The sequence below is a fragment of the Pagrus major genome, chromosome 22 (genome assembly GCF_040436345.1).
Source record: "Pagrus major chromosome 22, Pma_NU_1.0".
NCBI classification, from domain to species: Eukaryota; Metazoa; Chordata; class Actinopteri; order Spariformes; family Sparidae; genus Pagrus; species Pagrus major.
In genome coordinates this window covers 7,372,514-7,384,980 of record NC_133236.1, presented here as the reverse complement: position 1 = coordinate 7,384,980, position 12,467 = coordinate 7,372,514, and the positions used below count along the sequence as shown (strand labels likewise).

Below are 12,467 nucleotides of genomic sequence, written 5' to 3'. Positions count from 1 at the left end.
TTTACTTAAAAGATCACCAGTTACAGATGTTTCTCCTTTTTTTTGCCACAACGTTAAAGATGCCGCGACACGGCAGAAAAGGAGGGGGGACTTTTATGTTATCCAGCAGATTTTGAATTACGATTACATACGTATGTCGATCAACATAACGTGCGTCGACGTGGATGATGTAAGCAGTACTACCGCCATGCTTGAGCACTTGAAGCGGAAGCATCCCAGGGCAATTTCTCAAGACAGCAGCAGGAGCAAGACAGCACTATTAGGCGTGGGAGTGTCACTCTGTGGTCCGTGTGTGTGACATGTTGGGGACCCCCTCTGATTAGTTTGTTGAAAGACGATGCTTCTATGTTGTTATGCTACTGGCATGCTGGTCCTGGTCCATGCTGGTAACAGTAAACAACCAGGATGATGCAGATCATTACTGTGCAGACAAGTGACTGTACAGGGCCATCAACACCAAGATCAATAACTAGGCTATAACAATAACATCGTAAACAGTGGCACCAAGAACACGCTGCGTAACTGTGTCAGTAGCTTAGGAAAATGAATATTGATGGATAACATGGATATTGGTGACCTTAAAATTGCATTTACAAAACATGTAGGGCCTACTTATGCACATTCAAATGACCTCTTAGTAGTTTTTTTTTCATCAGGTATTTACTATAATAACGACAGAAATAAAAAACTCAAGAAATTGACAATAATATATGGCAACAATCACAGTATTGTAAAGCCTGATTCTACACTCCACAGTATTTACATTCAGTCAACCCATAACGTTACATGATATTTACCGTTGCTATGGCAACAAGTGGCAACTGCCATTAGCACATATTAGCTAGTTTAGCCCCATCGTCTGAAGAACAATAACCCATAAAATTACAATTTGGCGCATTTGAACAAAATTAACAACAGCTACCAACAGCCATAGTCCTTACAACCTCAACTAATGTGTTGTCATGAGTTAGATTGTCAAAATTAGAAAAATAACAGCTTAAATCATTACTTTAACATTTAGTGACGGTTGCATCCACAAGTATGCAGTTACCTATAGTTCCCATAAACAATGTAACGATGATGGGCATCAGATTGGGATGGGATAAAGAAGTGGGTATACGCATTGCAGACTGAAAAATAAGTAGTTATATGCCGTATACCTGCACCACTGGATAAAATTATATCACGAGTTAATCTGGGCATACCACACTCTACCACAGCTAATTAACAGTGACCTCCACACTGCCTTCAAGTTGGGCGTAAACACCTCAGACTGTATGTTTCACTTATAGGCTTATGCAAGTACAAACAGTAACTTAATGTTACACATATTTAGTTTATTTAACTTAGTTCACAGAAGAGCTGTTAAAGTTAAATATCAGCTGAAGCAGTCTACAGTTATCAATTGCAGCCCCCCGTTTTACCACCACGGCGCCACTGCAGTAACGCAGCAGCAAACACGTCATATGAAAGGACAAACATCTGTATCAACAAGTTTACAAAAATGTAGTTAAAGTGGTGATTTAATACCTCAAAGTAAAATGATTTCCAACAAGCAGGCAATCACACACACGAATGTAGTACAAATCGAAACGCATCCATTAAATGAAAGAACTATCAAACTATCAAAGGGCTTTTGGAACATCAACAACCAGAGCATCAGCTCCTCCAGCAACAGCAGCCCTACTTTTCTTCAAATCAACTACATTTTTGCGGACAAGAACAACTCTCCATGTTCTGTGACATTATCCCCTATACTGCATTATTTCCTCTACACTGTCACACTAAAACTTGCCAATATAGTGTGTGTGTGTGTGTGTGTGTGTGTGTGGCGTGTGCATGTGTGTGCGTGCGTGCATGGAAAGAGAGAAAGAAAGAAAGTTAAGAAAGTTTTACATAGTTTAATGCAAATTTGACAGAAAGAATGGAGAGATTGCATCTATGTGTGTGTGTGTGTGTGTGTGTGTGTGTGAGTGTGAGTGTGAGTGTGAAGGGTCCACACAATGTGAGGTTCCTCCCCGAGGGAGCAAGCTGTCAGAAACTGCTAATTAGACTGCCTGGTTTCAAGAAAGAGAGATGGCGACAGAAAGAGGGGAAGGAAGGAAAGCCGGGTGGGAGACATAATGCCACAACCAGTGAGAGACAGGTCATATAGATCATTTCTGGTAGTGTATGACATGAGAGTGGGAAGAAGAAATATGGCTGGTTACTGTATTCAGGCTGAAGCCATCAACCTGCTGGATTAGAAAGGCAGGGAGGAGATGGAAAAATTGAGGCTGACGGTTTCACATTTTATTCAGAACAAGATGTCACTTGAGTGAAACGATGCGATTGAAATTTAACTGCCGGCACAAAGTGAAATGTAATAAAGTTACAAGCAGGTTACTTATGTTGTACAATCAACTGTAACAACACAGAACCAGAACTGAATGTTCCATGTGGTTGTATTAGTATGTATGTTCTTGTTCAAGTTAATCTATCTGCATCCTTGCAGATTTAATAGTCCTTCATCTTATCCAACCTCACCAGCATGCCTTCTGCTCAGTCTTCACACCCCTTGAAAATAACATCAGAATGCTGTTTGTTGACCTCAGCATTCAGTCTTTTTTTTCCTGTGATGTAGCTACAAAGGCCTCAGACTCAATTTTGTTTTGTTTTGTTGTTTTAGGATGAATAAATTAGTCTTATAACCTTGTATATCTGTCGTATATTTTTATGTCTTGTGCAGTCACGTAAGTCCTCACTGAGAAACCACTAGGGCACGCAGGAAACAATTTCTGACTGAGAAGTTAGCATGTGGACGCATTCATGGCTATTGGGACAGAGCACGGTAGGCTACTTAGCACTGTAAGTAGCAGAAACTTCAAAAGAGACAGTGACTGGCCGATAGAATCTGTAGATATTAGCCTGTCAGAAATATATATTGGTACTTACTTTAGGAAAGAAAATAAGCATGATAAATGCACAGTATGTAATTTCTGCTGTTTGGGGTCACCCAATCAAAACACAGGATGTAAGTAGCGTTGGTTCATGGAAGTCTTAATTGTTAAACAAGCATAAGTGTTGGTGAAAATCTATTTATGTGACTCAACTTAAAGTTTTATTTATGTTATGTTCACTCTTGTTCACTGACTTCCATCCTCACTCCCTGACTCTCTCCTGGAAGCTACTTGGAGTTCTATCCATAGTTTTTAGTTTTCCTAAATTCACAAACTCTCTGAGGTTTTCAGGGCTTGTGGGAACCGAGACATTAACTTGAACCTGTCATAAAAACTTAGCTACAACTTTGAGAATGAATGTATCCTATAGAGAAATCATGCATTTTCAGGCCACATTTTCATCTGGAAATGGGCAGCAGTGAAGCATTTCATACAAGAAGCGGGAGGCAAAAGGGGAGGGACGAGTTTAAGTAACATGGAAGAGTGGGAGAAGAAAGGAAAAGGAAGAGAAAATTAGATGGAACCTTTTGTACCCATTCCCCTGCTGGTGTCTTTGATATGTTCTGCATTGCATAATGATATGCAAATATGACAAAATATGAAAGTGGTACTGAGTAGGGAAATCTGGTCTAATGCACTGTTTTCAGAGTGTTGAAAATGCCTTTCAAGCGGAAAAATTCTTTTCATTTGCCTCTGAAGAAATCCTCATTCAGCCATCTCTTTCTGTCTGCCTCCATCTCTAACTCTTTTTTGCCTCAATCCGTCTCCTTCTCCAACTTTTTAGCACGTCTTTCTTCCGCTCATCCCCAAGGATGTATGGAAGTCAATACTCCAGAGAAGCTATACAGTCCAGAGCTCTTAAGTCAAAGTCACCTCCAAACTAACTGCTCGTGCTGTACTATACTACCATGCATTATTAAGAGCCAACTGTGTTAGTAAAAGCCCAAAAGACTCGAGGGAAAAGGATTTAGAGGGCTGGAATCCATCCTAAAACAACTTCACCGGGGGCAGCTTCCCCACGCTAGCCAACGCTAATGTACATTTTTCTCCACAACTACTCCTGATTGCTGCTGTGGCAATTTTGAGGAGCGACCGAGCAGAATGTATTTGCCGGATTTTTCATGGTGAGGACTTTTGAGAGGGACAAGGAGATGAGATTGGGGTGAGGGGGCTGGACTGTCCTAGGCTTAAAGCAATTTACAGTTTGTCAAATTACCTTTTTGCCTTTATGTAACATTTACATGTAAAAATACATAAAGGCAGAGCTGCTAGAACACCATTTATTTATTCACTGCACGTCCAACTTGTTTACCAGACAGCCTGGGAGAGTTGAGGATAAATGTATAATCCAGTGTATTAACCTGTGAATTGACTATTGTTAAAACATAATATTCTGTAAGCTGAAGTAAATAAATGTTCCTCTTTAAATAGCAAACTGGATACACGGTATCAGTAGGAGCCTACATCCCTGCATTAGCCTGAAAAAGACTTTAAATAATATCAGGGATAAAGTGAAGTCAACACTTACTGTGGGTGTGAGAAACACTGAGTCTGTTGGCACCTCAAGGTGACACTGAAGGTCCCCTCACACTGTGTGATTTAGGTTCTTCCCACATTTAAGTTCACAAATCACAAGAATCATCTATATTTCCTCCAGTTCTCGTCTAAACTGCTCATATTTAGATCTTTTTCTAAAACTTGCAACAGAAAACTTTTTTTCTTTAACTTCAACTGAAGTAAATACTGACTGCACAGCTGCGGAAAAATGACCCGATCTGGATTTTTCCCAAACAAGTGAAGTTTGAATTGCAACACAAAGGAAACACGTCTGCCGTTGCAAAACCAAAACAGTTAGAGGTTTGCTTTCCCAGGTAATGAAGGCACAATTGTGGAAAAGCTAGACAAAGACAAAGAAAAAAAAAAGAACTCTGCTGATGGAGGAAGCAAAGGAGTGATAGAAACCGAGGTAAAACAAGAATGAGCAGATGGGCATTCACATGATGTTCATATGTGTTTCCTCTAACTACCAAGACATGAGACAGTTAAAAACCAGCATTCTTTCTGCGAGATCATTCAGTGAGAAAACCTGCCTACTTATTTATGCAACCAGGTGTGTTCCTCTGCCTTTTCATAGCACTGATATCAGGGTTTCTAGGTCAAATTGGGTTCTTACGGTTGTTTGCTTTAGACAGTAGTCAGGCTGCTAGTGGTAGTCATGTTGCTAATGTTGTCTTTGTGATAGTGGTGCCAACAGCAATACCAGTAAACGCTCAGAGGGAAGCTGAAAAGTGGTCTATTTCTACTTTAAGTGAAAGTACAATACAACAATGTAAAAATACTCTGTTGCAAGTAAAAGTTCTGCATTCATACTGCTGCTGGAGTGAAAGTTAAATATAAGCAGTAAAATGTGCTTCTAGTATGAAAAGTACAAGTGCTTGATTGGTTGAAAAAAATGATAATATATCATCATATTACAATTTTGCTAATGTGCATCAATGTAAGCAAGTAGCATTTTACAGTTGTAGCTAGTTGAGGTGGAGCTAGTTTAGCTACTTTAATCCCGTAGGTTGGGATCTTCCAAATGGCTATATACAGTACAATACTTACTTTGTGTGCATTTTTTGGTTGTTTTTCTAATCGCTGCCATTTTGTGAATTATGAGATTCTTTAACCTCTTTAGGCCTCTAAAAGTTATTCAACTGAAACCATGTTAGAAGAGGGGTGAAACTACAGTCCATAGACATCCGACACATGACAAAGAGCTGCAACCTGATTATTTTATTTAATTAAATTTTTTAGTTTAGCAAGAAAAAAAACAGTTTGGAGCCACTCATCTTTAACAGTGTACAGTTTTTATAAGCTTATCGTATATTTTTCATGTATGGTGCAGCAAAAAGTACATTTCCCTTTTATATATAGTGAAGTATAAAGTATGACATGTAACATACATACTTACTCCCCAGGTATCTCAAGACAAATTATTGTTCATATATATTGTAGATCAGTTTTCTTTTTCACATTTCACATATATCCTCGTAGAATTAAACACTGCAAATAAGGGGAAGTCCTATTTTTTCAGACATTAACTTCACAATCTGGAACATCCTAGTGTCTTTTTAGATCTTAAATGGCCCATTTCCCACAGTATGAACCTGAAAAATGCTCAGTGTATGGGAGCTCTAGTGCAGCTCAGCGAAAGACATCTAAGGGTTCCCTTGGCAGATTTCCAACTGAATTGTGGTGCCAAGTGAGGATTCCTGTTATAGTGAGTAGCCAATAGTTTGTGCAGATAGATAGCCAAAAAGTTGGTATTTTGTCCCCCACTGCCCCCTAAATCTTAGCCCTAGCCATGATGGTTTAGATGGTTTACTCTCAGTGGAAGGTTACAAATGACTTGCATCAGGACCGGTGTCTTCAGGAAGAAACCAACTGTAGATTCCATGTTTATCCTTGGTTGTAGCTTGTCGCTTGTATTTTATTTATATTTGGATTCAAGGGTTTGTGCGTAAAAGATGAATCATTCATACTTAATGTTTTGGCCCGAAGCCCTATAATAGGAGTGCTTTTGAGCCAGGAAGTGAGGAGAGGAGGGCGGACAAAACTAGTATGTTGGCAGCAGCTTGATTTAAAATTAATGGCGCAAGAGAGCGGAGGGGAAAGTAGAGGAATGTAGACTGGGAGAGACAGAGATACAGAGAGTGAAAGATGAGACAGAATCTCCCGCTGTAGTGTGCTGTGCTGTCTGTTGCCCCTCAGCAAAGGGATTGAAATTGTTTCCCATATGGGCCAACAGTTTCAATCCACGCATAAACAGTCAGAATCCAAAGGAATGTCCAGAGAAAAAGTCTGGTATGAATGAAAATGAGTAGAGAGAGCAAGCCTACCGCATGGAGTGGATTGCCCTGGTCGATCGGCACCTTGAAATCAGCCTGGAGCTCATCGAAAGCTGTTATCTGTGAGGGAGAAGGAAAGAAGACAATATACTATTAAAGCACATCATCACCGGCAACAACTTCCTGTTTGTGGGGGCTGCATCTCCACATGTATGTTAAATGAAAAACAAAAAATACAAAAGATAAATAAAATGAATATTGGTGTTACAATTTAAACAAGGAACTTTCAGTTTTTTTTGTTGATTCTGGTGCCCCCTGTGGACAAAAGCAGCATGAGCATCAGCTGTTTGCAGACCATGAGGTAATGTATCATATTGTGACTATGTAAGATTAAGAACTGTGAAACAACGATGGTAAAAGAAAGTAAACTTTGTTTTGGTGCCTTTTACAAGCCTAGTGTGAACAGATTTGGTTGCTTGGTAACAAGTATTTGATCAGGTACTGTCTATAAAGCGAATCACCGCGGCAGTCAAACTGGCAGTTGATTTGCATTGTGGAGATATGTGATATCAGCAAACTTGTCTATGTCTGTTGTTATTTTCAGCCATAACTGTATTATGTAAAGATGCAGTATGTAGTTAAACATTTTGGTCCGACTTATCTGACATTTCTGCTGTGCTTATGTCACGTACTGTATTGCTTTGCTGCTCTTTTTCTTTCATCAGTGGCCCAACTGGAAAATTAGGCTCCCAAACAAGGGTTAGTCAAAGTGTTGTTTTGAATGTGATATGAAAGCATCAATCACGCATTTAACATCAATTAGATGTATACACTTTGAAATAACATCATGAAAAAAGTTCAGTTGTATGTAAGCTAATGCATTACATAGTGGTAAGTTATTGTAAACAAACATTTTGAACAACAGAACTCCATTGGTGTCCAAAAAACAATCAATGAGCTGTACTGTTACAGCATAAGTAGGCTGCTTCATTGCAATGAAAATGGGCACAGTTTATCTCAAGACAAAATCACATACACCTGCCACCAGCTATAAATGCTCAACATTTGTATTATTCCACAGCTGAAAACGGCCCTCATCAAATGCATTACTAATTTCACCTTGAGTAATATACTATTTTATATACTATGCTATTTTTTCTCTCCTTCCACTGGAACCAGACATGTTGTTTTATTTCCTCATTGACTGAGTCGGTGTCAAAGCATGTGTCAAAGTGCAACAATTAGCGGATTACTGACTGCCAGAATCAAAATCCTTGTTTGATATTAGTTTGTTACTCAGGACTATCTAAAGTTAGGGTTTGCCGCTGGACAAACCTATATTTTGTTAGCCTACAAACTAGATCTTGGTGTTGTAAATAGTATAGGCTATAAACAGTAAGCAACATCTAAAATGATCCTCACTAATAATTAATAACCAATTATAATGTAGCCTAATAAAGTTTAACAGTGTGACCACCAGAAATGCCTGCTGCAGCTGCTGTCCAGCCCAGCACACACACACGGGTCACTGTGAGAGCTCGTCCGTCATCTCCAGGTAGAACAATTATTGTAAAACACTTACAGTATGGCTATTTTCATCTTATGTCAAATGCAAACAGCAACAGACAAAAACAAGGCTCAAAATGAATGTGCAAATAAATAAATAAAAGCGGTAAATAATTAAATCAATGGACAACACTGAATAGAACTTTGTGTTGACTTATTGATACTTATTGACACTATTGACACAAATAAATAAATCAATGCGGTAAATAATAAATCAATGGACACTGAATAAAGCATTGTGTTAACTTATTGGAAATTTTCCCTGCCCTGACTCAGGCTCTTTTTTAAAGAGAGCACAGTCTGCATATAACCTTCTGTATGAGATGAGTGAGCTTTTGCGAAAACAAAAAACAAAAAAAAAAACAGATGTTTTTTTATTTTATACCAGATGAAATGAGAAAATATGAAATGACAACATGCTGTAGCAATCACATACCATCAGCCCATAACGTTACGTGATGTTTACCATTGCTATGGCAACAAGTGGCAGCTGCCATTAGCACATATTAGCTAGTTTAGCCCCATCGTCTGAAGAACAATAACCCATAAAATTACAATTTGGCATATTTGAACAAAATCAACAACAGCTACCAACAGCCATAGTCCTTACAACCTAAACACAGTATGCAGTTACCTAAAGTATGCAGTTACCTAAAGTTCCCTCAAACAATGCAACGATGATGGGCATCAGAGGGGATTTAGAAGTGGGTATAATGCCAACTGAAAAATAAATAGTTATATGCCGTATACCTGCACCACTGGTTAAAGTGATATCACAAGTTAATCTGGGTGTACCGCACTCTGCCACAGCTAATTAACAGCGATCTCCACACTGCCTTCCAGCTGGGTGTAAACATATACCTCAGACTGTATGTTTCACTTGTAGGCTTATGCAAGTACAAACAGTAACTTAGCGTTACACATCTTTAGTTTATTTAACTTAGTTCACAGAAGAGCTGTTAAAGTCAAATATCACCTGAAGCAGTCATATTAACAGAGCATTAGACTACATACATCTGCTTCCTGTGGAGTCAACCAGCCAAAGTATGGGCAGCACCACTCTGTCATTGCTAAGCACATTGTGGTCAAACGGGGTATAAAGTAAAATCCTGCCATCAGGATGTTACTGTCATCATCAGGATTCAAGCACCAGCTAGTGTCTACAGTTATCAAGTGCAGCCCCCCTTTTTACCGTGGTAACGCAACGGCAATGGCGTCCTCTGTAAGGAGAGACATCTGTAAGTAATAATATGTTGGATTAGCTTTAATGTTCATCTTCAGACACAAAAACTCTTTTAGAATATTATCAAACAAAAATCAGTCCACCTCCCCCTTCAGTAACACACTGACTGACTGACACATTTTAGTTAATAGAGCTATGTGTGTAGCATGGTTTAAAGGTGCAATATATACATAAACATTCACAAATTAACAAAAGTTTTGGTCAGAGTGTGAGTATTACAGTTTTGACGATATGACATATAGGTATTGTGTTGCAGAGATGTCTGCTGAAGTTAGCCAGCTAGCTCCGGCCAGTCCTGGTCCAAATCTCCCTTGCTAGCTGTGTAAACACCAACCCTTCCCAGGTGCTCTGAGCTCGAAATCCTGATCATTAGCTGCACAGTTAATGAGCTAAATAGCTATTGGCGACTACAGTTAGCAGCAGTTAGTAGTTACTCTGGTGATACACTGCCCCCTATTTGTTTTAAGTATGAATATGAGAGGTGGCCAGTATTCTTACAAATACTCTAGCACCTTTAAACACAATTTGCCCAGCTATTTTGAAGAGAGCCTTAAAAAATATACTATACATTTGTTACCTGTTCTTTAAAATTTACATTTTTAGAGGTAACCAATGTTCTTTGGGCAAAGTACTACACACAGTATGGAAGTCAGGAAGCACTGCGAGAGAAGCTAACACAGTCTTTTGATTGTTTTATTCACGTGACAAAAAATATCCAACAGCAACAGCTTTATCCTTTAACATCATGATCATACATTCCACTTGTCTTCATCACTTGTTTCTTCCAAATAATTGCCCTGTGACTTCATGTCTCAACCTTCTTCACAAGGAAAAACACAGCCCTTGACATGAACCTTTTATGTAGCTGGAGCTTTCTCTATGTTGTTCCTACAAGGAGGCATCATCTACCCACTCCCTCCATTTCAGAATCATCTCTTCATCCTCGTCATCATTAACACCATTTGCTCCAGTTAAAATGCTCGATCAAATCTGCCCAGAGGCACAACATTTGCATGTGAGAGGCTCAGAAACCAGAACCCCATTGGATGGTGCCATTTGCTCACCCGCTCACCCACTGCTGCACTGTGGGGCACCTCTTAGTAATAACGCCAAGTAATGATGAACAGCAGAGAAACTACGCAACAGTTCCATTGGCGTTGCATGTGTTGCATTTGAGGCAATCACACTACAAAGGCAGATGTCATTGCTTGACTAGTCGGGCCTCAGGAGGGCGGTGTGTGTGTATGAGAGAGTGTGTCAGTCAGTGTATCTGCATATGAGCTACACTGTGTGCCTCCAGGGTGTGTGCACCGTGGGGGAACTCGGAGATGTGAAAGCAGCGTGAGAATATCTGTCCGTGTATGTGCTAAAAATTGAATTGCTGTTTGTGTGGTATGAAAATGTTATCCACACATTTTGATCAATATGAGAAAGAAACAGAGGAAGTGGTGGCATGTGAGTTTTGTACATGCGAATGTGTGTGTTAGCCCAGTATGCGGAATTAACATCAGAGAGACAGCAGAGGTTCGCACCAATCCCGGGTTATTTCCCTGGGCTCGCCCCCGCACTGACAGGCAGCTCTTTACATGTTATTTCCCAATGGATCCCAACAGTGATCCTGGCTCATTGCCTCGCTCTGTTACAGTGTGTTGGCCTCCCCCGGGCTGTTCCTCATGGGCGATGGGAACACACACACACACACACACACACACACACACACACACACACACACACACACACACACACAGACACAGTCTTCCTGGGTGCATAAATCCAAGCATACAGTGAAGCCTTGTACGTTTTCGTGCACAAAAACACAATCGTCCACAGAGACACGGATAAAAGTGGAGTAGAAATACCTCGCCTATACATCCTTATGTGCACCGCATGAGAGGATCATTATAGACTGGATGTTCTGAGTTGATGTCAAGCTTAAAGGATCATTCAGTTTAGTTCAACGGCTCTTCTTTTGCTCTTTCTGTCTGTTATTTCTCTCACTTATGAAGAGGTAATATTCAAAGTAATAGTTGAGATGTGTAAACATCAGTATGTCACTAAAGTGGAGTTTGATAAAGAACGGAACAAATAGTGGTTAGATAATAAAACAGGCTGAAACAGTTTTCCAGATTTAAGACTACCACCTCATTCATGCATCCCAGCCCAGTCGCCAGAATGAAACGTTGGCAGTAAACGTTTCTGTAAACCATGTGGGACACCACTGGATATTTTTGATAAGACCACAGAAAAATGTTCACCCATGTTTGGAAATTGTTTCGGAAAATCTTTGATGAGACGCATGAGGACATCTCCAGCTGTGTTTGTTGCGGCAAAACCAGATATTATGGTGAAAACAAGATCTTTTCCTAACCCTAAACAAGTAGTTTTTGTGCCTAAAACTAGCCATGCCATAATCATAGCATTGTCACAACATAAAATTGTCAAGTTGCAATCTAAAGAAATGTAAAGTTTCAACATGTCAGTGGTTTGCAGAAACGTAGATTACCTGCGTTTATTTCTGGTGATTTCCTTGATACATCCATCAAGGACCTTCTCACTAGCTGTGTCCTACAGCTCTTCCCTGAGCACCCTGAGGCGTTCATGGGCCAGAGGTGGCATTTAAAGCCTACAGCATGTTCTGGTTCTGCACAGGGTTCTCTTCCCAGTTGGACATGCCCAGAGTGCCTCCACAGGGAGGTGTCCAAGAGATTTTGACTTAAAAAAACAGTAGTTCGACTCCAAGGTCCTTCTGAATATCTGAGAATTGGCCCAGCCACCCTGCTGAGGTAAATCATGTCACCAGCTTGTATGCGTGATTGAAGATACTGTGCTTGAATCAGGGTAACAGGAGCCCTCTCCTGAAGCCAGGCCTGGGAAGGAAACTGGCAA

At 40.0% G+C, this 12,467-nt stretch overlaps 1 protein-coding gene across 1 annotated transcript in view; it reads right to left on the bottom strand.

The window, feature by feature from the left end:
• The window catches only part of cnih3 (cornichon family AMPA receptor auxiliary protein 3), an 84,529-nt gene that overhangs the window by 60,046 nt on the left and 12,016 nt on the right, over positions 1-12,467 (bottom strand). The window contains exon 2 of the mRNA XM_073493327.1: positions 6,824-6,892. Coding sequence (XP_073349428.1) covers positions 6,824-6,892 — 69 coding nt within the window. The remainder of the gene's footprint in view (positions 1-6,823; positions 6,893-12,467) is intronic.